The 25,849-nt window shown below is 51.0% G+C and overlaps 1 protein-coding gene across 3 annotated transcripts; it reads left to right on the top strand.

Annotated features, from left to right (window-relative positions):
- Positions 1-582: 582 nt before the first annotated feature.
- On the top strand, positions 583-9,927 carry NFATC4 (nuclear factor of activated T cells 4). 3 transcript variants are annotated; one of them, XM_024997882.1, is made up of 11 exons: positions 583-686; positions 862-990; positions 2,078-3,173; positions 4,599-4,761; positions 5,367-5,566; positions 5,874-6,046; positions 6,475-6,615; positions 7,579-7,634; positions 7,889-8,015; positions 8,209-8,790; positions 9,512-9,927. In XM_024997882.1, the coding sequence occupies exons 2-11, from the start codon at positions 891-893 to the stop codon at positions 9,577-9,579; spliced, it is 2,706 nt and encodes a 901-aa protein (XP_024853650.1). In that variant the 5' UTR covers positions 583-686; positions 862-890; the 3' UTR covers positions 9,580-9,927. The 3 variants fall into 3 exon arrangements, 2 of the variants coding, with proteins under 2 accessions (XP_024853650.1, NP_001422138.1); NM_001435209.1 differs by lacking the exon at positions 583-686 and having other exon boundaries at positions 739-990; NR_198910.1 differs by lacking the exon at positions 583-686 and having other exon boundaries at positions 739-990; positions 5,874-6,615; positions 8,209-9,927.
- The last annotated feature ends 15,922 nt before the right edge of the window (positions 9,928-25,849 follow it).

Below are 25,849 nucleotides of genomic sequence, written 5' to 3'. Positions count from 1 at the left end.
AGCAGTAAAGTCCGGCCTGGATTGTCGCCCATCAGGAGTCATGGACCTTTGAACAGTGCCTCAAGACCAATAACTCTTCTTCACTTTTGGGGGACAGGGAGAGATGGACCGGTGGAGGGGCTGGTTTGGCCAGGCAAAGGCTTCCTTCCAGAAGAATTAGGCGGGGCGGCCTCAGGCTAGGGACTTCAAAGGAATGGCCTTCTCCACTTCAGAGCAGCCTGGAGCCATTCTGCACCCCAGAGCCTGGTTGCCCTTAGACAAGGGAAAGGGGATAAAATGTGGTGCTTCCTTGCTAGTTGCTGGCTGGCTGCACAACTCTTCAGAAAGGGTCTTCCGTGGGTCCTCTACACTGTGGACCCAGGATGTGGCCCCTTTAAGGCATTCGAACCCAGAGCCCTCGAATTCAGACTAAGTTGGGGATTGCGGTGGGACTGCGCCCTGCGGGAAATGATTGTCACCACTGAGGGCCAATAGGCATCATTATGGTCCTACCAACGCTGGAGAGACCGTTTTCCAATTCAGTTTTGTTCTTTTTTTTTTTTTTTTGAGGGGGAGGGACTGGAGAGAGGACCGAGGGAGGGAGACGGGGAGGCTTGCGGGAGGGAGGGGGCACAAGGGGCGCGTGGTTTTCCCATCTCATCCCTGGAGGAGGGGCTGGAGCATCCCCGGCAGCCAATCAGAGACAGGTTGGGGGGGCACTTTGAAGAAGTTTGGGGAAAAAAGTTTGGAAAAGTTTCTATAATAACGAGGGGGCGTCCGGAGGGAGGCGTCAGCGGCGGAGGAGGGGGCGTCTCAGAGAAGGGAGGGAGGGAGTCGCCGGTCAAGACACTGCAGCCTCCTGAGATCCCCCCTCCCGCCCAGACCGGGACCTGGGGGCTCCGGCCGGACCCATGGGGGCAGCGAGCTGCGAGGATGAGGAGCTGGAGTTTAAGCTGGTGTTCGGGGAGGAAAAGGAGGCCCCCCCGCTGGGCGCGGGTGGGGCGGGGGAAGGTCAGTGCGGGGCTGGGAAGGGGACTGGGGCTCCGTGAGGGAAGGGGGCGGGTGTCCTGAGTCTGGGGGCTTCAGGGGAGAGAGCCTGGGGTGAGAGATGAGGGGGTCAGAGGTTGCGGGGAGTCGCGGGGCTCGGGGGGATCTGCAGACGTGAGGCTGGGGGCCCGGCACCACTTTCTCCTTTTTAGGTCGTGACTGGGGTGGGGGTGGGGGTGCCGTTGGCTGCGCGCCGCCTCTCGGCAGGGCCGACTGTCACTGGGATGCGGGGCGGGCGGGAACACGGTCCTGAGAGCCCAGGGCGCCGCCAGGGAAAGGGGACATTACGCTCTGGAGCTTGCCCCTCGGGGACGGAGCTCTGGGCCCGCAGACGGGACGCCGAGGGCTGGGGGCGCTCTCAGGCCCCGCCAGGGCGCCCCTCCCCCTCCCCCGTCTGGCCGCAATGAGAGGCAGATGGCTGGGATTGAGCCGGGGGCGGCGGCCGCCGCTCGCACGGAATCCGCGCAGCCCGCGCCCCCGCCCCCCCGCGCCTCCCCGGGCCGGCGCGCAGCACCCCCTTCGCTGCACCCCCGCCCCCGGATTGGGGGGAGTGAGGGAGGAGCCACCTTCCCTCGTCATCACAGCCCTGGAGCCCCCCTTCCCCTGGCCACCGTTGCGATGGCAACTGGGGCTCCTGCCAGCGCCGTTTGGGGGTTTGGGAACCGCTGCTAATTGGGTTCATGTGTGAGTCGCCCCCAGCCCAGCCCAATGCTTCCCTAAACACGCCTCCAAACCCAGCTCCAGCCCCTCTCGACCCGCCTTGGGACCCGCCCCCTGTCTGGTACCCCAGGTCCCAGGGCCAGAGCCCTGAAGTTCTCTGAGTAGGAAAAGGTCCGGCACTTCTGGATCTATCTTCTCCACCTTCCCAAGTCCAACTCTGCTTTTGTCTCTGTGGCTCTGAAGGGCATTTCAGAGACCTCTCTTTGCTGAGGCGGGGGTAGCATACTGGCCAGGGGTGGCTGCCCACTCCAGGAACCTAGACATCTCACCTGCCTCTTTCTCTCCCCGCCTTTTGTGTCATCCCTGTCTCTGTCTCCTTCCCTTTCCACAGAACTGGACTCAGAGGACACCCCACCATGCTGCCGTCTGGCCCTGGGGGAGCCCCCTCCCTATGGCGCTGCTCCCATTGGCATTCCCCGGCCTCCACCCCCTCGGCCTGGCATGCACTCCCCACCACCCCGCCCGGCCCCCTCACCTGGCACTTGGGAGAGCCAGCCAGCCCGGTCAGTGAGGCTGGGGGGGCCAGGAGGGAGCTCCGGGGGGGCTGGGGGAGGCCGTGTTCTTGAGTGCCCCAGCATCCGCATCACCTCTATCTCTCCCACTCCCGACCCACCAGCTGCGCTGGAGGACAACCCAGATCCTTGGGGGGAAGGCTCCCCCAGGGACTACCCCCCACCGGAAGGCTTTGGAGGCTACCGAGAGGCAGGGGGGCAGGGTGGGGGCCCGTTCTTCAGTCCGAGCCCGGGCAGCAGCAGCCTGTCCTCCTGGAGCTTCTTCTCGGATGCCTCGGACGAGGCAGCCTTGTATGCGGCCTGTGACGAGGTGGAGTCTGAGCTAAATGAGGCAGCCTCCCGGTTTGGCCTGGGCTCCCCACTGCCCTCACCCCGGGCCTCCCCAAGGCCGTGGACCCCCGATGACCCCTGGAGCCTGTATGGTCCGAGTCCTGGAGGCCGGGGGCCAGAGGATAGCTGGCTACTCCTCAGCGCTCCTGGGCCCACCCCAGCCTCCCCACGACCTGCCTCTCCATGTGGCAAGAGGCGCTATTCCAGCTCGGGAACCCCATCTTCGGCCTCCCCAGCTCTGTCCCGCCGAGGCAGCCTAGGGGAGGAGGGGCCTGAACCACCTCCACCACCCCCCTTGCCTCTGGTCCGGGATCCTGGCTCCCCTGGCCCCTTTGACTATGTGGGAGCCCCATCAGCCGAAAGCATACCCCAGAAGACCCGGAGGACTTCCAGCGAGCAGGCCGTGGCTCTGCCTCGGTCTGAGGAGCCTGCCCCATGCAATGGGAAGCTGCCCTCGGGAGCAGAGGAGGCCGGGGCTCCTCCTGGGGGTCCTCGGAAGGAGGCGGCTGGCATGGACTACCTGGCGGTGCCTTCTCCACTGGCGTGGTCCAAGGCCCGGATTGGGGGACACAGCCCCATCTTCAGGTGAGGGTTGTGCCTGAAATCACCACTGTCTCCAGCCATCCCACCCAGGGAGTAGGAGGGTCAAGGGATGAATTTGGAAAAGGTCCTAGGGCACAGAAGAGAGACTCTACTACCAGCTTGACTGCTGCCATTCACTCAGTTTTAGGAAGAATTTTTTAACAGGCATCTCCTTTGGACAGATGATTTGCCGAAGGTCAGTCACTCCCTGTATATTAGAAAAAGCCCCTGGAGCCCTAGAAGGACCACCTAGGTAAAGGAGGAATTCCTCTAGGCGTCCTCCACTCTCAGCTCTGTGCTGGATCCTGGGCTGGAATTCTGCCCTGCAATGGGCAGCAGGAAGTCCCCTTTCTCTAACTCAATTCCTTGGCCCTGACTTGTGGCTTAAAAGTATATCTGCAAAATTTAGATGAAGTAGCATGTGTTTGCAAGTCAAAGAATTCATGTTCAAACAAGCAGTTCTTACTGCCCTTCTACACTTCTCACCCTCAAAGAACCGTGTCTATTTCTATAATCCTAAATCTTGGATGTCAGATTGAGCTGGTTTCATCCAGAAAAATTTCCTGGGGGAAAGAAACTTTAACACCCATTCCTCTGGGCTCCTGTAGGGCAGGGTTTCTCAGCCTCAGCACTCCTGATACTTTGAGCAGAATAATTCTTTGTTGTGTCGGTTGAGCTGGACATTGTAGAATGTTTAGCAGCATCCTGGCCTCTATCCACTCTCCTAGTTGTAACAACTTTTTAGTTGTTTCCAAACATTGCCGAGTATCACCTGCGGGCACTTACCAGTTGAGATCCCCTGGCGCAGAGTGTCTGGGTGCTCACTACAGGGAAGTTGCACATCTGTATCCCCAGCTCTCTGGAACCCACCCGTCCAGCTCCAACTAGTGGAAAGTGTGCTGGCCTGGGAAGGGATGCGATCAGGCCCTACTCTGTTAGTTGCTGGCTTGCTTAGCCCACTATGTTCTACTTGAAATGCGAGATCTTAGCTCCTGATCACTAGACCAGGAATGGAACCTGTGCCTCCTGCAGTGAAAGCTTAGAATCCTAACCACTGGACCACCAGGGAATTCCCTGAATTTGTGCTTCTTTATTTGACTCTTCCCATCTAGGAACCCCATCTTGGGGTTCCTCTGTATCCAGGGGAACCCTTGCCCCACCCCCACCAGACCCAGTGTTCAGAGCTGGGAAGAAGGGAGTCTCACTCCTGGTGTCCCCCACCCCCCTATCTCGAGGACCTCTGAGAGGCCTGTCCCATAGTGCCCCTGATTATAGGCTTGTGGACCATTTTACTTCTGCTCTGACTTCCTTTCTCTCAAACCCACCCCGCCCCTTCCTCCATCACACCCCTGGGAGTTGGGACCCAGGGTTGCCCTGACTCAGGTCTGAGGCTGCAGGTGATCAGTGCTTCTCTGTGTCTCTCTCCAGGACCTCTGCCCTACCCCCACTCGACTGGCCTTTGCCCAGCCAGTATGAGCAGCTGGAGCTGAGGATCGAGGTACAGCCCAGAGCCCACCACCGGGCCCACTATGAGACAGAGGGCAGCCGGGGAGCTGTCAAAGCAGCCCCTGGTGGTCACCCTGTAGTGAAGGTAAGTGGTAGAAGCCAGGCCTGATAGCCTGTCTCTTCTCCAGTCCCAGATCCCTGCAGATGGGCCGCAGCTGTGCAGACCCATGGCACTGCCCTTTCCCACACTCCCTCTCAGCAATGACCCTGCAGGCGGCCTGGGGGAGGGACTAGTGCTGGGGAGGAAGGGTGCACTTCAGGGACCCGGATGTACTTTCTACTCTTCTGTGCCTCCACCCCCACTCCATTCATCCCATGGGACACCAGCCTCCTGTCTACTCTGGAAAATGGTGGGCTGCCAGATGTGGGGGAGGGGTTAGGCTGAGGCCAAAGTTCACTGGGAGTTAGGTTGTCTCTGTCCAGTTGGGCCAGTCTCTCTTGGAAGATTTTCCCCTTCACCCAGCCCAGTTTGGGCCTCATTCCAAGAATAACACTGTGAACTCCAGGCCACGTTTTCTCCCCAGCTGGTGGAGAGTTGGTGCCCAATCCCCCCTGGGAATCCCTTCCAGGATGTCCTTTATCTTTCACTCCTCTGGAGTGGTGGGGGGTGGGGGGACTGAAAACTTGGGCGTGGGTGAAGGATGAGACAGGGGAAATTTCAGCCGGGTGGCCTCCGTCTCCCTCTGCCAGCTCCTGGGCTACAGCGAGAAGCCCCTGACCCTGCAGATGTTCATCGGCACGGCGGACGAGAGGAACCTGCGGCCCCACGCTTTCTATCAGGTGCACCGCATCACCGGCAAGATGGTGGCCACGGCCAGCTACGAAGCCGTAGTCAGCGGCACCAAGGTGCTGGAGATGACCCTGCTCCCTGAGAACAACATGGCAGCCAAGTAGGTTCTCACTCCATCTCCTTCTGGTCTCCGGGCTTTAGGACTAGCCTTTTCCATGGGGCCTAAGCTAGGCCAACTCTTCCTCTCCCCAGAGGAGTTAGACATCATCCCTAGGAGGTGTCAGGCCCTCTTACTATCTAGAGGAGGACTTTGGGGGTGGGGAGCACTCTGGGTTAAAACAGCCACCCCCATAATCTCCCAGAGAAGGTCATTTAGGGCTTTGGATGGAGGATGGGGACTCCCTTCTTGGGAGGCATCCCCTTCTGGCCTCAGATGGGAGGGCTTGCCTTCCGTTCTTTGGCTTCAGCATTGACTGTGCCGGAATCCTGAAGCTGCGGAATTCAGATATTGAACTGCGGAAGGGCGAGACGGACATTGGGCGCAAGAACACACGCGTGCGGCTGGTGTTCCGAGTACACGTGCCCCAAGGCAGCGGGAAGGTTGTCTCGGTGCAGACAGCATCGGTACCCATCGAGTGCTGTGAGCAAAGAGGCCCTGTGCCATCCTTCTGTCTCTGGCTAACTTCTTGTCCGTGTGTCTGTCTGCCCATGGCCTCCGCAATGTGCCGTGCCTGGCTGGTCCCCTAAGGGACCCAGCCTTTATTTCTATTGTGGGTGGGCTGGGGGAAGTGTTCTATTTTACCCCGGCTGCAGATTCGGCCCCTAGGCTGGACCACAGCAACCCTAGCCTCCATCTGCCCCTGGGCAGCCCCTTGGCCTCTCTCTCCGCCCAGGAGGGGTTCCTTACCTGGCCTGTGTGACCCCAGGAAGACTGTTGTTTTTCTTGTGTGTCCGCCGCTGAGGAGGGCTCCTCCAGGCTCTGTGGCAGTTATCCTAGGCAGGGTGGGGGCGCAGGAGCCTGTCCTCTCCATAGCAGCCCAGCCAGGCCTTTCCTGCACTGCTCTGCAGCCCAGCGATCAGCTCAGGAGCTGCCCCAGGTGGAGGCCTACAGCCCCAGTGCTTGCTCTGTCAGGGGAGGGGAGGAGCTCGTGCTGACTGGCTCCAACTTCCTGCCAGACTCCAAGGTGGTGTTCATCGAGAGGGGCCCTGGTGAGTACCCATTCTGGGAGGAAGAGCTTGGAACGGGGAGGGTGAACAGTCTCTGCACTAGCAAGTGGAGCCTCAATTTCCTTATCTGTAAAATGGAACGGAAAGATGCCCTTCCTCTTGCACTGCTTCCCCTGCATATGACAGCCATCTGAAATGCTCAAGATGGTGAATAAATGTAAGAAATACACATTCTTTTTATTAAAGATGAGTCAGCTGTGAGCTAATTTACCCTCATGTGGACGGGGAAGATGAGAAAGGAAGAGGGGACTATACCCTGAGCCCTATGGGACTCATAGCCCTATACTATGGGACTATGGGACTATAGCCCTATGGGACTATACCCGTAGCCCTCAGGGACTATGCCAGACCCTGAGCCCCTCCTGAGTTTCCGGACTGGCAGCACAGCTATGATGACAAGAGCCTGTGAGGCATCCAGCATAGAGCTGCAGGGGTGAGAAGGGAAGACTGAGGGGCCCAGTTACACCCCCCAGCCTGAGGCTCAGCTCGCCCCTAACCCTGCCTGCTCAGAGCCCCAGCCCCTGCCTTCAAGTTTAGCACCCTAGGACCATATCAGAGCAGAGTCAGAGGTTCTGGGTCCTGAGACTTGGAGTCTTATTGACTCCCTTCAAGCTGAGACCCTTTCCTACCCTTGAACTTCTTTCCAGCTCTATCATGCGAGGGGATGATGTTTGGAGTTGGGTGGGAGGGCTCAGGAGTTTTTTATGGTCCCTGGATTGGTCCTGCCATTCCTCTTGGCTCAACTGATGGCTTGAGATCTTGGAGACAGTTGTAAACCCGGCCTGTTCCATTCGATTGAGTAAACAGGCAGTGGGCTGTTCCATTCGATTGAGGAAACAGGCTTTGTTAGGACCTTCTGAGTGTGGCCTTAGCTCAGCAAGAGGGGAAATGGCAGTGGGCAGGGACTGTGGGGCTGGGCTGGAGCTCCCTGTTCTTTCTGCACAGATGGAAAGTTGCAATGGGAGGAGGAGGCCACGGTGAACCGGTTGCAGAGCAATGAGGTACCCGTGTTCCTAGGGTCTCCACCCTGGGGGTGGGAGAAGTCAGGAAATTCTCAGCTGACTCCCTTGCCTTGGGAGTGGACTCCAGAAGTGACCTGTTCTTTGCTAGAGGAGGCATCCTGGCCATTCTGGAAGCAGGGACACCTCTGGGGGATGAATTTTGCTCCTTCGCAAATGGAAAAAGCCAGGAGGTGGTGTTTGGGTTGAGCCTAGATCCCAGAGGGCTCCGTGCCTCATCCTCTGCTCCTCCCCAGGTGACTCTGACCCTGGCCGTCCCTGAGTACAGCAACAAGCGCGTGTCCCGGCCGGTCCAGGTCTACTTTTACGTCTCCAATGGGCGGAGGAAGCGCAGTCCTACCCAGAGTTTCAAGTTCCTGCCTGGTGCGTTCTGGTACAGCCTGTGGTGGCAGGTTGGGATGTGGGGGCTAAGGCAGGGGCAGAGGGATGCAGTGCCCCATGGGGAGGGGCTAAGGGCTGGATGAAACCTGGGCTGGAGAGGTGGGGTCAGCGGGTATGTGGTGGGGAGACTGCCAGCCCTCTCACCAGCATGTCCTCCTGCTTCCCCTCCATCCAGTGATCTTCAAGGAGGAGCCTCTGCCGGATGCATCTCTCCGGGGCTTCCCCTCAGCATCGGGCCCCCCCTTTGGCTCTGACATGGACTTCTCACCACCCAGGCCCCCCTACCCCTCCTATCCCCATGAAGACCCTGCTTATGAAACTCCTTACCTGTCAGAAGGCTTCAGCTATGGCACGCCCCCTCTGTACCCCCAGACGGGGCCCCCACCATCCTACAGACCCGGCCTGCGGATGTTCCCTGAGACTGGGGGTGCCACAGGTTGTGCCCGCCCACCTCCAGTCTCTCTCCTTCCCCGGCCCTTCCCTAGTGACCCCTATGGAGGACGGGGCTCCCCCTTTCCCCTGGGGCTGCAGTTCCCTCCTCCCTCCCCCTTCCGGCCCCCGATGCCTTCATCCCCACCACTTGAAGGCCCCTTCCCTCCCCAGGGCAGTGTTCACCCCCCACCTGCTGAGGGATACAGTGAGGTAGGGCCAAGCTACGGCCCTGGGGAGGGGGCTCCGGAGCAGGAGAAATCCAGGGGTGGCTACGGCAGCGGCTTCCGAGACAGTGTCCCTATCCAGGGTATCACGCTGGAGGAAGGTGGGTGTGGGACCCGGGGCTGCGAGTGTGAGTGTGTGCAAGAGGTTGCTCTGCATGTTTACTGAGGGCTGGAGTTTGGCTTTCCAGAGACTGGGCCCTGATGGCCCCTCGGGGCCAGTTGGAGGGCCTCAGGAGGCAAGTGCCTGGTGCGTGTGGCCAGCTGACTCCGGTTAACTTAATTCTGAAGGGGGCAGGGAGTACCTGCCCCACCCTTCTGCCTAGGCCCTCGACCCCAGATCACAAAGACACAGGGCTAGAAGTACTTGCAAGACCAATCTAGCTCCCTCAATTTGCAGATTCAGACACTGAGTTTCAGAGAGGGGCAGTGGTTTGCTGGTGTTCAGTCAAGTTTTCCCTTGTCTCACCTCCCCCCAAACATGGTGACTGTGGTCTTGAGTGGCGATGAGGACACTTATTTCTACTCTTCTTCTTCCCATCGGCTACACCCACTTCCGGCCCTGCTGACAGTGCGGGCTGAGCCAGCAGGAAGGGGCTGGCATGAGGGCCCGAGAGCCCACGTGGACAGAGTTGAGCAAGATTTGATTGAGAGCAGGTGTTAGGACACAGTGGGGAAACTGAGGCCCAGTGGAAGAGAAGCCAGCCAGTGCAGGAGAAATCTAGAGGCATCCTAGAGGGAGGCCCGCCTGGAATGGATTGGGGGTCTCTGGAAAAGGAGGCGACCTGCCCTGCTCCCAGTCTCTCAACTGCCCCTCCTTTACAGTGAGTGAGATCATTGGCCGAGACCTGAGTGGCTTCCCTGCACCTCCTGGAGAAGAGCCTCCCGCCTGAACCATCGCCTGGCACCCTGCTCCCAGCCCTACCCACTTTCCCTTGTCCTGGGGTGGTGGTTCCAGAGGCTTGGGGGCCAATCTGGTTCCATTTTCCCTAGCTCTCGCCTCCTCTCCCTTGCCCTCTCTCCCCTCCTCTAGCTGAGGTGTGGCCCCTGATCTGGTGCTGCCTTGAAGGGGTGGGAGCAGGAGAGTGTGGAGGACTGGGGTGGGGGTGGACTCTGGGTGGGGCCTGCACACGAGGACTGGAGGGTTGCCGGGAGCGAAGGCCCTGTCTAGACTGTGTACAGGCCTCGGCGAGGGGAGGCCCGGACAGGCTAATGGCTAATAAACTGCTCGCTGACTAGTGCTTCCAGCTCCAGAACTCTTTGGAGAGAGAGATATGGGGCAGCTTACTCTAGCCCTGGCTGGAGGAAGCTTAGAACCTGGTAAGGGGTGGGCTGTGGCTGGGAAGACCGCATCCCAGAGTCATGGTGCAGGGGGCTGGGGAGGGTTTGAAGGGTCCCAGAGGCTCCTTAGGGGGTTTCCTTGGTGGTGCAGTGGTAAAGAATCTGCCTGTCAATACAAGAGACACTGGTCTATCCCTGGGTTGAGAAGATCCCCTGGAGAAGGAAATGGCAACCCACTTCTATCTTCTTGCCTGGGAAATGCCGTGGACAGAGGAGCATGGCGGGCTGTAGTCCATAGGGTCACAAAGCATCAGACACAGCTTAGGGACTAAACAATACCAACAACAGAGCCTCCCCCTGACCCATCAGGGCAAGGTTGGGAGCGAGAGCTTGTAAACCTCTCCTCCCTGGGGATTCAGATTCCTTTAGGAGCTTTGGGAAAATCTGTGTATTTTCAAGTTACTTTCTCTTACTATCACTGAGATGATTTTGATTCATAGCCAGGGTCAGGAAACACCTGTCTAGTCCCTCTCCCTCATTTATCAAGGAGAGCTCAAAGGTTCAGAGAGGGAAATGGACTTGCCCTTTATAACACAGCTAATCAATAGCAGGTTGAACGCTACACTCCTGGGCTCCTGCCCCCAGCCCACCCTCAGATGTCCTAACCCATGGGGGTCAGGCCCCCGAAGCTTATTTCTCTGGAGCAGAGTAGGGGCTGAGGGAGGAATGGCCTGGGCCCATCCGTGCTCTGGATTCTGCCCTCTTCGGGGACTGTGAAGACATTTGGGAAAGATCTATGCTTCAGAGGTAGATTGAAGGAAGCTAAGCAGCTCCCTGGGAGCCCTGGCTTTGCCTGAACTCCGGCCGGCTCTATATGTGCAGCTATCACCACTGACAAGCCCAGCCTGGGAAAGCTGGATGGCCCCCTGTCTTCACAGCCTAGGGGGCCCAAGTCCCAGTGGGTTGGGGAGAGCCTGGCACACAGCAGGGGCCATGGCCCAGAGATATTCAGGTATTAGGAACTTGCCTTGCCTCAAGGCTGGTGGGGCCTCTCTGTGTCCAGTGTGTCCAGACAGGCTTGGCAAGTCCCCATGTATTCAGGAGTGGGTGTGACAGAAGCTGGCTCTGGAATGGAGGACAAGAGAACCAGGGTGACCTCTGGTCTGGTCATTGCTGATTTGCAATGAATTTGCTTTATCTTCCTGAACACAAACTGCTGCGAACCAGACTGACATCAGGTGATTGGCTCGCTGGGGCATGGCTGCTCCTCAAAGGTATCCTCCAGCAGGGCTAGTGTGGTCACCCAGTGCTCCCACGGCAGGAGGGACCCAGGGCGCACATGTCCTAGCCAGCACTCTTCAACTCCCCCTGCGAGATCTGACAGGGACGCATCAGCCTGTGTGAATGAAAGGCTTTAGTGATGAGGGCTCATTGCCTCCCCAGGCAGACTGTTTTACTCTCTGCCAGGGCACTGCCATTGATTCACTGCCAGGCATTTATTGAGCAGCTACTAAATGCCAGCTAGTGGGTCCTGGAGGACCCCGTAGCCTCATGGGGTGACAGATTAAAAACAGCGCATTATAACTCAACAATTCAACTCAGTAAAGGTGTTTTATACAGACAGTATGTCAGATGGGTGGGGGGGAATAAATAATTTTAATATGGGATACAGAGAGTAGGGATGCTCCATCCAGCTGTGGGGGTCAGAGGGAACTTTGGGGTTGACTTCTAGACCGAGATCTGAAGCATGACCTGGGGGTTGACTGGGCTGAGAGTGGGGCAAGGGCAGGCCCAGGCAGTACCCCCAAATGGACTATATCTGGAGGGAGGGCCCACAAATCAGGGCCTTGGCACACTCATAGAACTGGTGAAGTTCTAGAAATGGGGCGCCATGAGTAAGGACTAGGGGGAAGCAGCAGCTGGATTCTGAGGCGCTTTGTAGCCATAGTGGGAAACCTATCCAAAGGTAAAGAGCGCTTTCCCACTAGATGATTGGGCTTAGGCTTTCCAGTAGTCAGGTATGGATGTGCAAGTTGGACCATAAAGAAGGCTGAGCACTGAAGAACTGATGCTTTTGAACTGTGGTGCTGGAGAACACTCTTGAGAGTCCCTTGGACAGCAAGGAGATCAAAGCAGTCAATCCTAAAGGAAATCAACCCTGAATACTCATTGGAAGGGCTGATGCTGAAGCTAAAACTTCAATACTTTTCCAATGAGTTGGAAAAAACCCTGATGCTGGGAAAGATTGAAGGCAAAAAGGAGAAGAGGGTGGCAGAGGATGAGATGGTTAGATAGCATCACTGACTCAATAGACATGAATCTGAGCAAATTCCAGGAGATGGTGAAGGACAGGGAAGTCTGGTGTGCTGCAGTTCATGGGGTTGCAAAGAGACACGACTTAGTGACTAAATCACGACAGCAACAGGTTGGGATTGGTACAGTAGATTTGCCTTACAGTTCTTCATCTGCTTCCTTGTGACTGCTCTGCCAGGGCACTGTTCTGCCCTCTGGGCCCACAATTTAAAGGCCTAACCCCTCTTCCCATTAGAATCCTAAAGTAGGTCAGCTCCCAGGGTCATTGTCTCTTCCCAGGTTCCTAAGACATCCAACTCCCTGAGGCTGGAGTTGGGGGAGAGAGGAGAAGGGGGGTGGATCTTCGGTTGGTGCCAGAAAACATTTTCTTGGCCAGGGTTTCTCGAAGTGTGGTCTGAGGATCACTTGTGTTTGAGTCATTAGGGAGGGTTTTTGGCTTTATTTATTTATTTTTTCATTTTTGTTCTTCATACAGATTCCTAGGCAACCCCTGACCTGCTCTGTTGTATTCTCTGGGGGCAGGCCTGAGTTTCAGCATTTTAAACAGTACCCTAGGTGATTCTCCAGGACAAGGAAGTTTGAGAACTAGAGTTGCTTGTCAACTAAGGGTCATTCCTTCCCACTTCAGGCTCTAAAACAGCTCCCTGCCCCCTTCTCACAGATCTAGTCTGGCCTACTCTGGGTGGAAGGTCACCTGGAAAGGTGTGCTGGGGGAGGGGAAAGGCACACACATTCTTGCCATTGCAGCTTACCACTCCCCTCACCCGACTCTGTCTTGCTCCCTGGACAATCTGAGATGGTCTCCGGGCAGCCTGGAGCTTTGGTGCAGGATGAGCTGCCCTAGAACTTTCGAGTCGCCTTCTCTGGCTGGATGTCTGGACCTCTAAGGCACGTGGGGAGGGCACCCTGGGCAGGCTTCCAGGTGGGTTTGGGCTCTGCTTGGAGCACCCCTTGCCAGACCTGGTAAGTGTCTGGAAGAAGGCTGCAGAGGATTAACATCTCACATACCTCCTGGAAACTCCAGACGCAGTTTGGGAAGTATGCAGGGGTTTGGTATATTTTTGGAAGATGGTTTTAATGGCATCATTGTCTAGTGGATTCCACAAAACATTTCAAGAAAAGAAAAGGGAAAAAAAGGATATGGGGAAGGAACCTCTTGACTATACAAGACTTAAAGACATAATAGTGTGGGTATTCTTTATAAGATTAAGCATAGACTTGCCATGCAATACCACCAGCAATCTCTTCCCTACATATTGACCCTGGTAAATAAAATAATATGTTCATACAAAAATCTGTTCCCAAATGTGTATAGCAGCTTTATTCATTAACAACCCAAACTGGAAACAACCAAGATGTTCTTCAGTGGGTAAACAGATGAAGTGTAGTACGTCCATGTGGTGGAATGCATGCGTATGTGCTAAGTCACTTCAGTCATGTCCAACTCTGTGTGACTCTGTGGACTGCAGCCTGTCAGGCTCCTCTGTCCATGGGATTCTCCAGGCAAGAATACTGCAGTGGGTTGCCATGCCCTCCTCCAGGGGATCTTCCCGACCCAGGGACTGAACCTGTCTTTTACATCTCCTGCACTGAGGCAGGTTCTTTATCACTAGCACTGCCTGGGAAGCCCCGTACAGTGGAATACTACTCGGCAGTAAAAATCAATGAACTATTGATTCATGCAACGATATACATAAGCATTAAACGCACTTTGCTAAGTGAAAGGAGCCAGACTCAAGTGGCTACATTTTGTGTGATTCTATTTACATGACACTCTGGAAGAGGCAAAATGATAGAAAACAGATCAGTGGTTGCAGGGGGAATACTTAGAGAACAAGGTGTTGTTGACTGCAAAGGGATCACACATGGGAATTTTCAGTGTGATGGAACTGTTTTGGGTGATTATCATGATGCTGAACACATGACTCTATGCCACTTTTCTATGTCGAGATCTATAGAACTCTACAAAGACAGAACTTAATTGTAATCAAAACTTTTAAAAGTCATTCAATCCTAAATAGAATGCAAAATGTAATATATGAATCTAACTGTATTATGAATATAAACGGAAAATGTGGGGGAGGAGCTAAAACAGGTAGTTTTGGAAAACAGTGTTTTGACTGGATACTGTAAGACAAAAGGAATCATACATAAAGGTTATAGCTGGTAAAAGGGTCACAGGTTAACAATTCTGATACTACTTAACCTGTATACTAGTGTTGAACAGTAAGTAAATAAATTGTAGTGAGATAGGGTTTCTACTGTCAGGGAAAGAAGGGGGTGGTTAGGTTAATGTGGGGAGTGGAAGGCCAGAATAAACTTTGTGGTGCTGGATTCAAGTTGGAGATATCAGAATGAACTCATTCTCACTTTACAGATATCTATGTCTATGTCTATTAACATAATATTATACATGTTATAGAATATATATAATAGAGCTATATAAATATCTACATAGACCAATAATCCATAGGTATCTCTATGATATATATGTACATATTACACACACATAAACACACAAATAGATGCAGAGATAAATATAGATATTGTGTGTATATAGGGGTTAATATACATACATATATTTGTTAGCTTTGTCTGCTGCTGCTGCTGCTGCTGCTGTCACTTCAGTCGTATCCGACTCTGAGTGACCCCATAGACGGCAGCCCATCAGGCTCCCCCGTCCCTGGGATTCTCCAGGCAAGAACACTGGAGTGGGTTGCCATTTCCTTCTCCAATGCATGAAAGTGAAAAGTGAAAGTGAAGTCATTCAGTCGTGGACTCTTAGCGACCCCATGGACTGCAGCCCACCAGGCTCCTCCATCCATGAGATTTTCCAGGCAAGAGTACTGGAGTGGGGTGACATTGCCTTCTCTGGAAGCTTTGTCTGCTAGGAAAGCCTAAAATGAGTGGCACTCATTAGCAATGGAGACACCTAGCATCTAGCTTTTGGCTTCTAAATACCATTCTCCAATAAAAGGAACCAGGGTTCTTTGGAAAAATGGCTAATTCTAGAACTGGAACAGGGAAAATACGACGTAATTCTGGAGCAATGTACATTGCCAGAAAGTAAGTGCCAAAAAGGCAAGGCACCTATTCAAAAGACACAAGAGCCAACTCAAATGACGTTCCAGTGGCCAGAGCTGAAACAATTTGAGCAATGTAAAAAGTAATGATAATATTAGATTATAATTCAAATAATAAATCTCTGTAAGTCCACACTGCTACAAATAAATGACTGAATAAATGAGAGAAGGGATAATCTTTTCAGAAAAAATTTCTCTTAATATGTGTAGAAGGAATAAGGGAAATAGGAAATCACCATTAGACCATCTTGCTATAGGCAAGATCCATTGATGAGTGCTAAAATCTGTAGGTAAAACTTTCAGGGAGACCAGGATATTTGTAAAGCCTCAAAGTATCTGCTCCAAAAGTAGCCCTACTAATTACTGTGAGGGTTTTAATGTACTGTCCCTTGCTCTAGAAGATGGAGCTTAATAACTCTTGCCTTGAACATGGTCTGGACTTAGTGACTTGCTTCTAACAAATAGAGTATGGAAAGGGAAAAATTAAAAACTTCACAGTAGAGAAACCAGCCAAATACCACCCTAACCAAGCAATCAAGGTTAACATCACCAGCAATAAGTCATACGATATCAGGGGGTCCCTGATATGATACATTAAGAATCTCATATAACCTCCATGATATTCTTTCTCCAAACCCATAACCTCAGTCTATTCATAAGAAAGCACCAAACAAGCCCAAGTTGGCAAGCATTCTACAAAATATATAACTGTGAATCTTGAAAAGGGTTGAGATGTTTATCTTTGTTATAAGGAAAAACAAGCATGTTTACACACTGACGCCAGTGAGGGAGTGAAGCTGAAGCTCTAGGAGGGGGAGGGGCAACCTGTTCTCACGTGTCACAATTGTCTCCCTTTTGGAGACTCGGCCCCTTTGTCTGCTGCTCCCAGGTCTCGCAGCCACTGGATGTGTCCCAGGCACTTTGGATGCACTCTCCAGCGAACCATAAATGCCTGGTTTCTTCCCTCCCCTCCATCTAGGCAGTTGCTGTTTGTGTCCTTGTCCAGGCTGGAGAACCTGAAGAAAAGAGATCCCTTCCTTCCCAGTGGGTTTCCCTGGTGGCTCAGATGGTGAAGTGTCTGAGACCCAGGTTTGATCCCTGGGTAGGGAAGATCCCCTGGCGAAGGGAATGGCTACCCACTCTAGTATTCTTGCCTGGGGAATTCCATGGACAAGGCTATAGTCCATAGGGTCGTAAAGAGTCGGACACGACTGCGCAACTAATACTTTGACTTTTTTCATTTCCTTCCCAGCAGGACCTAGCCGATCTTCTGTCCCGCTTGGCTGTGCCCTGGGCAGGTGGTGGCCCCTTCCTCCTAGTGAACAAGGGAACAGCGCCCAGGCGCGCTAGGAAGGGGATAGACACCAGGGGGCAGCAGTAACAAGGGGGAGGGTGGGGTGGGCAGATGGGAGGAGGAAGGTTAGAAAAAGCAAGACCTTGTTCCTGTTCCTACGAACGTCCCATGCTATATCATTTTCTTCGGTTTCTCAGACCATCCCTTGAAGATCAATTCCCCTTTCTAAGAATTTACAGTCATGTGGCCCCTAGGAATCATAGATTTGCCTGTTAATTGTATTCTTTTAAGAGAGCTTTCCCTATTTTCTCCTACTAGATTGTAAGGTCCTAAAGAGCAGAGTCAATGTTTATAACTCCGTCTCTCCTTGCACAGTGAATAATAAAAGCTGCCATTTTTCTGATGCGTGTTAGGAGCATACATTATGTGTTTTAACTCCGTGCTTGCTGCAACCAAGGTTCAGAAATATGTACCAAGAACAGCAGCAACAGAAGTAGATAACATCTGGGGAAGGCTCACTCTGCTCCAAGCATCTCACCAAACCCTCAAAAAGCCCACCTCATTTAATCCTCTCCCAACAATCCTGGGAAGTTGTTCTATTACTATTTTCCATTTCATAGATGAGGAAACTGAGACACAGGAGGCTTAAGTAATGTCGAGTGTCACACAGCTCCCCAGGGACAGAGCTGGGGTTCGCAGGTTAGCTTGTAACTCCAGGTCCAGCAATGTTTTCCACGATACTGCAGCCGGTTCCTTATCACATGGGTGAAATCACATGAAAAGTAAACATGCGGGATTGCCTTCACATGAGGCAGACAGACAGTCCGGATACTGAACTTTAGACTTGGAATCAAAGGCCCTGGGGTTCATGTTCCCATTTGGATATCACTCATTTTTTAAGTAGTGAAATGCAGAGGTTGGGCTGGTCCAAACTGTATCTGAGATTGCTTCCAATTCCAATGTGCTAGAGTTTTATGGTATGATGGGAATACCAGACCATCTCACCTGCCTCCTGAGAAACCTGTATGCAGGTCAAGAAGCAACAGTTAGAACTGGACATGGAACAACTGACTGGTTCCAAACTGAGAAAGGAGTATGACAAGGCTGTATATTGTCACCCTGCTTATTTAACTTATATGTAGAGTTTATCATGAGAAATGCTAGGCTGGATGAAACACAAGCTGGAATCAAGATTGCTGGGAGAAATATCAATAACTTTAGATATGCAGATGACACCACCCTTATGGCAGAAAGAGAAGAAGAACTAAAGAGCCTGTTGATGAAAGTGAAAGAGAAGAGTGAAAAAGCTGGCTTAAAACTCAACATTCAAAAAACGAAGATCATGGCATCTGGTCCCATCACTTCTTGGCATATAGATGGGGAAACAGTGGAAACAGTCACAGACTTTATTTTCTTGGGCTCAAAAATCACTGCAGATGGTGACTACAGCCATGAAATTAAAAGATGCTTGCTCCTTGGAAGAAAAACTATGACCAACCTAGACAGCATATTAAAATACAGAGATACTACCTTGCCGACAAATGTCTGTATAGTCAAAGCTATGGTTTTTCCAGTAGTCATGTATGGATGTGAGAGTTGGACCATATAGAAGGCTGAGCACCAAAGAATTGATGCTTTGAACTGTGGTATTGGAGAAGACTCTTGAGAGTCCTGTGGACTGCAAGGAGATCAAACCAGTCAATCCTAAAGGAAATCAACCCTGAATATTCATTGGAAGGCCTGATGCTGAAGCTGAAACTCCAATACTTCGGCCACGTGATGTGAAGAGTTGACTCATTAGAAAATACCCTGATGCTGGGAAAGATTGAAGGCAGGAGGACAAGGGGATGACAGAGGATGAGATGGTTGGATGGCATCACCAACTCAATGGACATGAGTTGAAGCAAGCTCCAGGAGATGGTGAAGGACAGGGAAGCCTGGCGTGCTGCAGTCCATGGGGTCACAAAGAGTTGGACGTGACTGAGCAACTGAACAGCAACAACAAGAAGAGCTTTATGTAACAAATGGCAGAGTGCAGAGGAGGCTACAGAAGGTGACCTTCCTTCTCAAGGTTGCTAGATAAAATACAGGGTGTCCAAGCCCTGCCCCCAACCCCCCAGTCCTTCCCTGATTGGGTGGAGTGGGGATGGGTAAACAGGCTGGGTGTTTGTAGAGACAAGGGGCAGAACTTGCTTTGAACCTTCACTGTGCCCCCTCCACATCCATTCTTAGGTCCTTTAAGGATGTTGCTCAGTCTCAGAGAAGTCTTCTTCATCCCTTATCCCTCATGGTGGCAACAGGCAGAGGAAGAAAGCTACAAAGCCATACCACTTAGATTCAACCAAGTGCTGAAGCATCTTATCACCCCTAACACGAGTGAAGATACAGAGCGTGAAAGGTTTTTCCAAGGCGAAAGAGGCTAAACTCCAATGCCATTTTAAGTTGTTTTGGTATTATTTTCTCCACTCTGAAAATGTTAGCACTTCCAACTTAGCACCCCACTGGCTACTGCCTCACCTGATTTGGGAGTCACTCTATTTTGAGTGGCTCTGGCTATGTTCCATTTCCTGCCTCCATCAAGACTCCGCATTGTTTCCCTGAAGTTGTAGTACAAGAGAGTAGAACAAGAGGGTGATCTCTTGTTCTCCGAAATGTGACGCTGTCACAAAAATTTGCTCTGGCTTCATTGTTCATTGCTCTGCTGTGCTTAGTCGTTCAGTCGTGCCTGACTCTTTGAGACCCAATGGACTTTAGCCTGCCAGTCTCCTCTGTCCATGGGGATTCTCCAGGCAAGGATACTGGAGTGGGTTGTCACGCCCTCCTCCAGGGAATCTTCCCGACCCAGGGATCGAACCTAGGTCTCCCATATTGCAAGCAGATTCTTTACCATCTGAGCCACCAGGGAAGCCTTCAGAAGGAAGTGGGAAGTTGTATTTGATTGGGACCTCAGACTTCAGATAAGGTTTTGACGGGTAGAGGAAGTGAAAGAATAGCATGGACAAAAATTCAGAGTCTGTGTCACCTTTGTGCAAAGTGGATGATCAGTATTGTATGAATGTTGTGAAGGTGAACAGTGCATTTGGGGGTGGAAGGACATCAGATTGGGCTGAGTGATTAGTCCTGTAAGCTGGGTAGAATCATAATGTTCAGATAATATGCACTGATTTTTATATCTTATATTTTAGACTTCCTTTAAGATTTACTATGAGAAGTAGTATTAACAAAACCACTAAGAGCTAATGATTGTCAAATATTTACTATATATGCTAGTAAGCACTTTGGACTTCCCAGGTGGCCCTAGTGGTAAAGAAACTGCCTGCCAATGCAAAAGATGTTAGAGTCACAGGTTCAGTCCTTGGGTGGGGAAGAGCCCCTGGAAAAGCGTGTGGGAACCCACTCCAGTATTCTTGCCTGAAGAATCCCATGGACAGAAGAGCCTAGTGAGCCACAAGTCCATAGGGTCACAGAGTCAGACACGACTCAAGGGACTCAGCATGCATGCAAGTACCTTATGTGTTTTATCTCCTTTAAAGCCCCATAATCTCCCATCTCCTTGACAAGTAGTATTATCATCGTCTCTTTAAAGACGAATTTGGGATTCTTAGAGCTAGGATGTCATCTCTGGACTACAAATATCAGAGCCTATGCTTTTAACCATTATATTCTGCTGCCATCACCAAATGGGTTCCATGGATAAGAATATTGGAAAACCATTGGTAGGAGTTACTGTAAATGTCTGAGCAAACTCATGCCACAGAGAAAGTGGCATTCTTCTGTAACCTGTAGATCTGGATTCCGAGTCAAATCAGGGGTGAAGGTGGTGGGACCATCTGGTGACCGGCAGACGAGTGTAAAGGTCACTTCCACAGCCTGGGCAAATGGTGTCTGTGGCATCTAAACCAAATAAATATCAGAAGATAAGGGCACATTCATGGGTCAGATAAGAAGAAGCAGTGAATGAATTGTTTGCAGAACACTAATGTAAGCATGCCACTTCCTTTTTAGAAAGGTTGTAGGCTCCCTACCGCCTGCAGCTCTGAGTCTCAGTGTTCTCACATTATTGTATACATACAATTTTAAATACGGCCCTAATGCAGCCCTAATGTAAACTGTGGACCTTGGTTGGCACTGAAGTGTCCGTGTTGATTCATCTATTGTTACAAAAGCACCACACAGATGTGGGATGTCGATAGTGGCACATATGTGAGTGGAGGAGGCATATGGGAACTCCGTACAGCACTTTCCACTCAACTTTGCTAAGAACCTAAAACTACTCTAAAAATAAAGTCTCTATGTTCAACATAAGGGGGAGTGTGAATTTCTGAGGTCAGTTTAGGAAACACAGGCAAATAAAGTTAATGTCTTAAAGAAATTGCAGGACTTACAGCATTCCTTTCTTTCATAACACTTAATACAATTACAATGAAATACTTAAGTCGTCCTTTTTGTTCAGTGCTAGAGATAGGCTCCATGAGAGCAGGGACCATGATCACTGATGCACCTCTCGTACTTAGACCACCGTTTGGCACACAGCGGGCACTCACTACTTACTGGTTGAAGAGAAATCCATCTACCAGACTTGATGACAGGCTGGATGGGAGAGGCCAGGGAGCAGGAGGTGGACATAGCTTTGGAGTAGCCTTAATTAGTCATAGCCTTGTTAGAGATCCTGCTCCAAAGCTCCCCACAGCCTGTCCTGCTTTGTTTGACTTGTGCTGGCCTCTGACCTCTGGAGCCCCGCTTGGGCAGCTGGGCTCCCCACCATCAGTGGCCTTCAGGAAGTCCGCATTTGCCCCAGGACCCAGTGTGCTGTTTCCCCCACCAGACCTCCAGCCTCTTCATAGCTACTCACCCTAAAAATCCTTCCACCCAGCCTCAAAGCCCCAGCCCCACACCCACAGAGCTCTGAAATATTGCTGGTCTTGGTGTTTTGCAACAATTACCCAAAGTGCACCAGTGTTTCATGGCCATAAATACAAGGAAAACGTGGGAGGGGTCCACGGGTGGCCCTGGGAAACCAGGGAGCGGATCCTCGTCAGCCCCGCCCCAGGCTTGTTCTAGGGAGGGCTGGAAATCTGCCAGGACTGAGGCAGGCAGAAATGGCCCTATCTGGAATGATGTCGGGGACAGAGACTCTCTTTGCCAGCTTGAGCCAAGATAAACAATAATCCTAAAACCCTAAAGCTGGTCTTTGTTTCAGGAATGAGTTCAAGAGAGATGTCACTGAGAAAATTCTCAATAACAGATGGAATCTATTCTTTAAGTAGTGATGTATTTGTATAATATCAGCTATGCCTCCTTCCTGTTAGTATTAAAAACTCTAAAGGCAGTGTGTGCATGCTCAGTCGTGTCTAACTCTTTGCAACCCCATGGACTGTATGTAGTCCACCAGGCTCCTCTGTCTGTGGGATTTCCCAGGCAAGAATACTGGAGTGGGTTGCCATTTCTTTCTCCAGGGGATCTTCCCAATCCAGGGATTAAACCCAGGGCTTCCTTGGTGGCTCAGATGGTAAAGAATCTGCCTGCAATGCAGGAGACTTGGGTTTGATCCCTGGGTCAGGAAGATCCCCTGGAGAACGGAATGGCAGCCCACTCCAGTATTCTTGCCTGGAGAGTTTCAGGGACAGAGGAGCCTGGAGGGCGACAGTTTAAGGCGTGGAAAAGAGTTGGACACGACTGAGCAACTAACACTTTGACTTGCAACACTCCCACATTGCAGGAAGATTCTTTACCACTGAGCCACCTGGGGAGCCTATACTTGTTCATGAAAAAATATTTTTAAAATGTAGAGGACTCAAGCAGAAAGTGGAACTCTCTTCCAACACTGCCTACCCACCCCCACTGCCCTCATTTTAAAATCAAGTTCTACGTCTTGTTTTGCAGCCTGTCCCCTGCTCCCCCAACTTTGGGAACTGGTCAATCATCTCCCTCATTATTTTTATTGGCCATATAATTTTCCATGGTCTGAGAGCACCATAATTCTGGAGAACAACCTAAGCATGCACAGCCTTTAACACAGCAATTCTATTTCTAGGAATCTGTCCTACAGAAATGCCAACACCCGCTGAAAGGCTGTATTACGTGAATGTTTGCCAGCAATGAAACACAGGAAACAGTTTGTTAATTTGTCTTACAACTGGGGAGAGACAGGGAGCAAATGCTCTAGGTATGAGAAACTTGGCTTTGGTAACTCCGTAGAAGAGACAAAGGGCCATTATCAGATAGAGGACAGGGGTTTCCTACCAATAAAAGTTTCCTTTTGGGGGAGTCCAAACAGATAGTATCAGGCTAGCTGGACTCCTGAGACTTCTAAGCCAATAGAAGGGACATTTCAGACAGTAGACAATTTTTTTCCCCCAAAGATAGAGGATAGCAAGGGATTTGGCATTTTGTTTATTATTTTTGGTATAAAGCATAGAAAAATCAAACTAAATTACACGTTAAGAAAAGCATAAATGTCACGAACACTGTAACATCCAGAAAAATACCACGGTATTTAAAAATCCTTACTGACTGCTGTGCAGTTCATGTGACCTACAACTTGGTGTGACCAGCCCGGATGTGGTGATACAGTGGGCAACAGGAATATTTCTGGAAGCCATTTCGACACAGGGACCCCAAGCAATAACTTGGTTCTGTGGGGGAAGTTACTCTAGGCCATATAAACCCATACCACCAACCTGTAATTAATGTGTCTCCAACCCACCTTCCGCCTGGCCAGGAACCCCAAACGCACTTGGCTGCCCTGATGCCACCTGACACAAGGTGTCACCAGGTGTGACAGAGGGGAGTGTGAAAGGAAAGACACAACGGTCTTATCAATTGGGGTTTAAATATCTTTTGCAGATTTTACAAAAATACAAGACCTGAGCACACCTGGCCAGGGCCTGTCCCAGGGCCTTAGCAGTGGCCTATGTGAGGGAAGAGCCCAGAAGCCTCAGCTCCCTTGGGGACACAGTGAATGAAACTTTGGGTGTGGGTACTGGCGGATGGATTGGGGCAGCCAGCATCTGAAGGTACCCTCAGCCCTCCTTCCCTTGAACTTGGCTTTATAAAGTTCATCCTCAGATGTCTTGGACATAGTTCCATATTAGGACAAATAGAGGACCTTAATTCTCAGTTCAGTTCAGTTCAGTCGCTCAGTTGGGTCCAACTCTTTGCAACCCCATGGGCTGCAGGAGGCCAGGCTTCCTTGTCCATCACCAACTCCTGGGGTTTACTCAAACCCATGTCCATAGAGTCAGTGATGCCATCCAACCGTCTCATCCTCTGTTGTCCCCTGCTCCTCTTGCCTTCAATCTTTCTCAGCATCAGGGTCTTTTCCAGTGAGTCAGTTCTTCGCATCAGGTGGCCAAAGTATTGGGGTTTTAGCTTCAGCATCAGGCCTTCCAATGGATATTCAGGACTGATTTCCTTTAGGATGGACTGGTTGGATCTCCTTGCAGTCCAAGAGACTCTCAAGAGTCTTCTCCAACACCACGGTTCAAAAGCATCAATTCTTCAGTGCTCAGCTTTATTTATAGTCCAACTCTCACATCCATACATGACCACAGGAAAAACCATAGCCTTGACTAGACGAACCTTTGTTGGCAAAGTAATGTCTCTGCTTTTGAATATGCTATCTAGGTTGGTCATAACTTTCCTTCCAAGGAATAAGCGTCTTTTAATTTCATGGCTGCAGTCACCATCTGCAGTGATTTTGGAGCCCCCAAAATAAAGTCTGCCACTGTTTCCACTGTTTCCTAATCTATTTGCCATGAAGTGATGGGAACAGATGCCATGATCTTAGTTTTCTGAATGTTGAGTTTTAAGCCAACTTTTTCATTCTCCTCTTTCACTTTCATCAAGAGGCTTTTTAGTTCCTCTTCACTTTCTGCCATAAGGGTGGTATCATCTGCATATCTGAGGTTATTGATATTTCTCCCAGCAATCTTGATTCCAGCTTGTGTTTCATCCAGCCCAGCATTTCTAATGATGTATTCTGCATATAAGTTAAATAAGCAGGGTGACAATATACAGCCTTGACGTACTCCTTTCCTAATTGGAACCAGTTTGTTGTTCCACGTCTAGTTCTGTTACTTCTTGACCTGCATACAGATTTCTCCAGAGGCAGGTCAGGTGGCCTGGTATTCCCATTTCTTGAAGAATTTTCCACAGTTTGTTGTGATCCACACAGTCAAAGGCTTTGGCATCGTCAATAAAACAGAAATACATGTTTTTCTGGAACTCTCTTGCTTTTTCGATGATCCAATGGATGTTGGCAATTTGAACTCTGGTTCCTCTGCCTTTTCTAAATCCAGTTTGAACATCTGGAAGTTCACTTTTCACATATTGTTGAAGCCTGGCTTGGAGAATTTTGAGCATTACTTTACTAGCATGTGAGATGAGTGCAATTGTGTGGTAGTTTGAGCATTCTTTGGCATTGCCTTTCTTAGGGATTGGAATGAAAACAGACTTCTTCCAGTCTTGTGGCCGCTGCTGAGTTTTCCAAATTTGCTGGCATATTGAGTGCAGCACTTTCACAGCATCATCTTTCAGGATTTGAAAGAGCTCAACTGGAATTCCATCACCTCCACTAGCTTTGTTCGTAGTGATGCTTCCTAAGGCCCACTTGATTTCACATTCCAGGATGTCTGGCTCTAGGTCAGTGATCACACCATCGTGGTTATCTGGGTCATGAAGATCTTTTCTGTATAGTTCTTCTGTGTATTCTTGCCACCTCTTCTTAATATCTTCTGCTTCTGTTAGTTCCATACCATTTCTGTCCTTTATTGAGCCCATCTTTGCATGAAATGTTCCCTTGGTATCTCTAATTTTCTTGAAGAGATCTCTAGTCTTTCCCATTCTATTGTTTTCCTCTATTTCTTTGCATTGATCACTGAGGAAGGCTTTCTTATCTCTCCTTGCTATTCTTTGGAACTCTGCATTCAAATGGGTATATTTTTCCTTTTCTCCTTTGCCTTTTGCGTCTTTTCTTTTCTCAGCTATTTGTAAGGTCTCCTCAAACATCCATTTTGCCTTTTTGCATTTCTTTTTCTTGGGAATGGTCTTGATCACTGCCTCCTGTACGTCAGGAACCTCTATCCATAGTTCTTCAGGCATTCTGTCTATTGGAGCTACTCCCTTGAATCTGTCACTTCCACTGTATAATCATAAGGTATTTGATTTAAGTCATACCTGAATGGTCTAGTG

The sequence above is a fragment of the Bos taurus genome, chromosome 10 (assembly GCF_002263795.3).
Source record: "Bos taurus isolate L1 Dominette 01449 registration number 42190680 breed Hereford chromosome 10, ARS-UCD2.0, whole genome shotgun sequence".
NCBI lineage: Eukaryota > Metazoa > Chordata > Mammalia > Artiodactyla > Bovidae > Bos > Bos taurus.
Note: the sequence above shows the minus strand (reverse complement) of the source record. Positions and strands in the feature narration are given on the sequence as shown.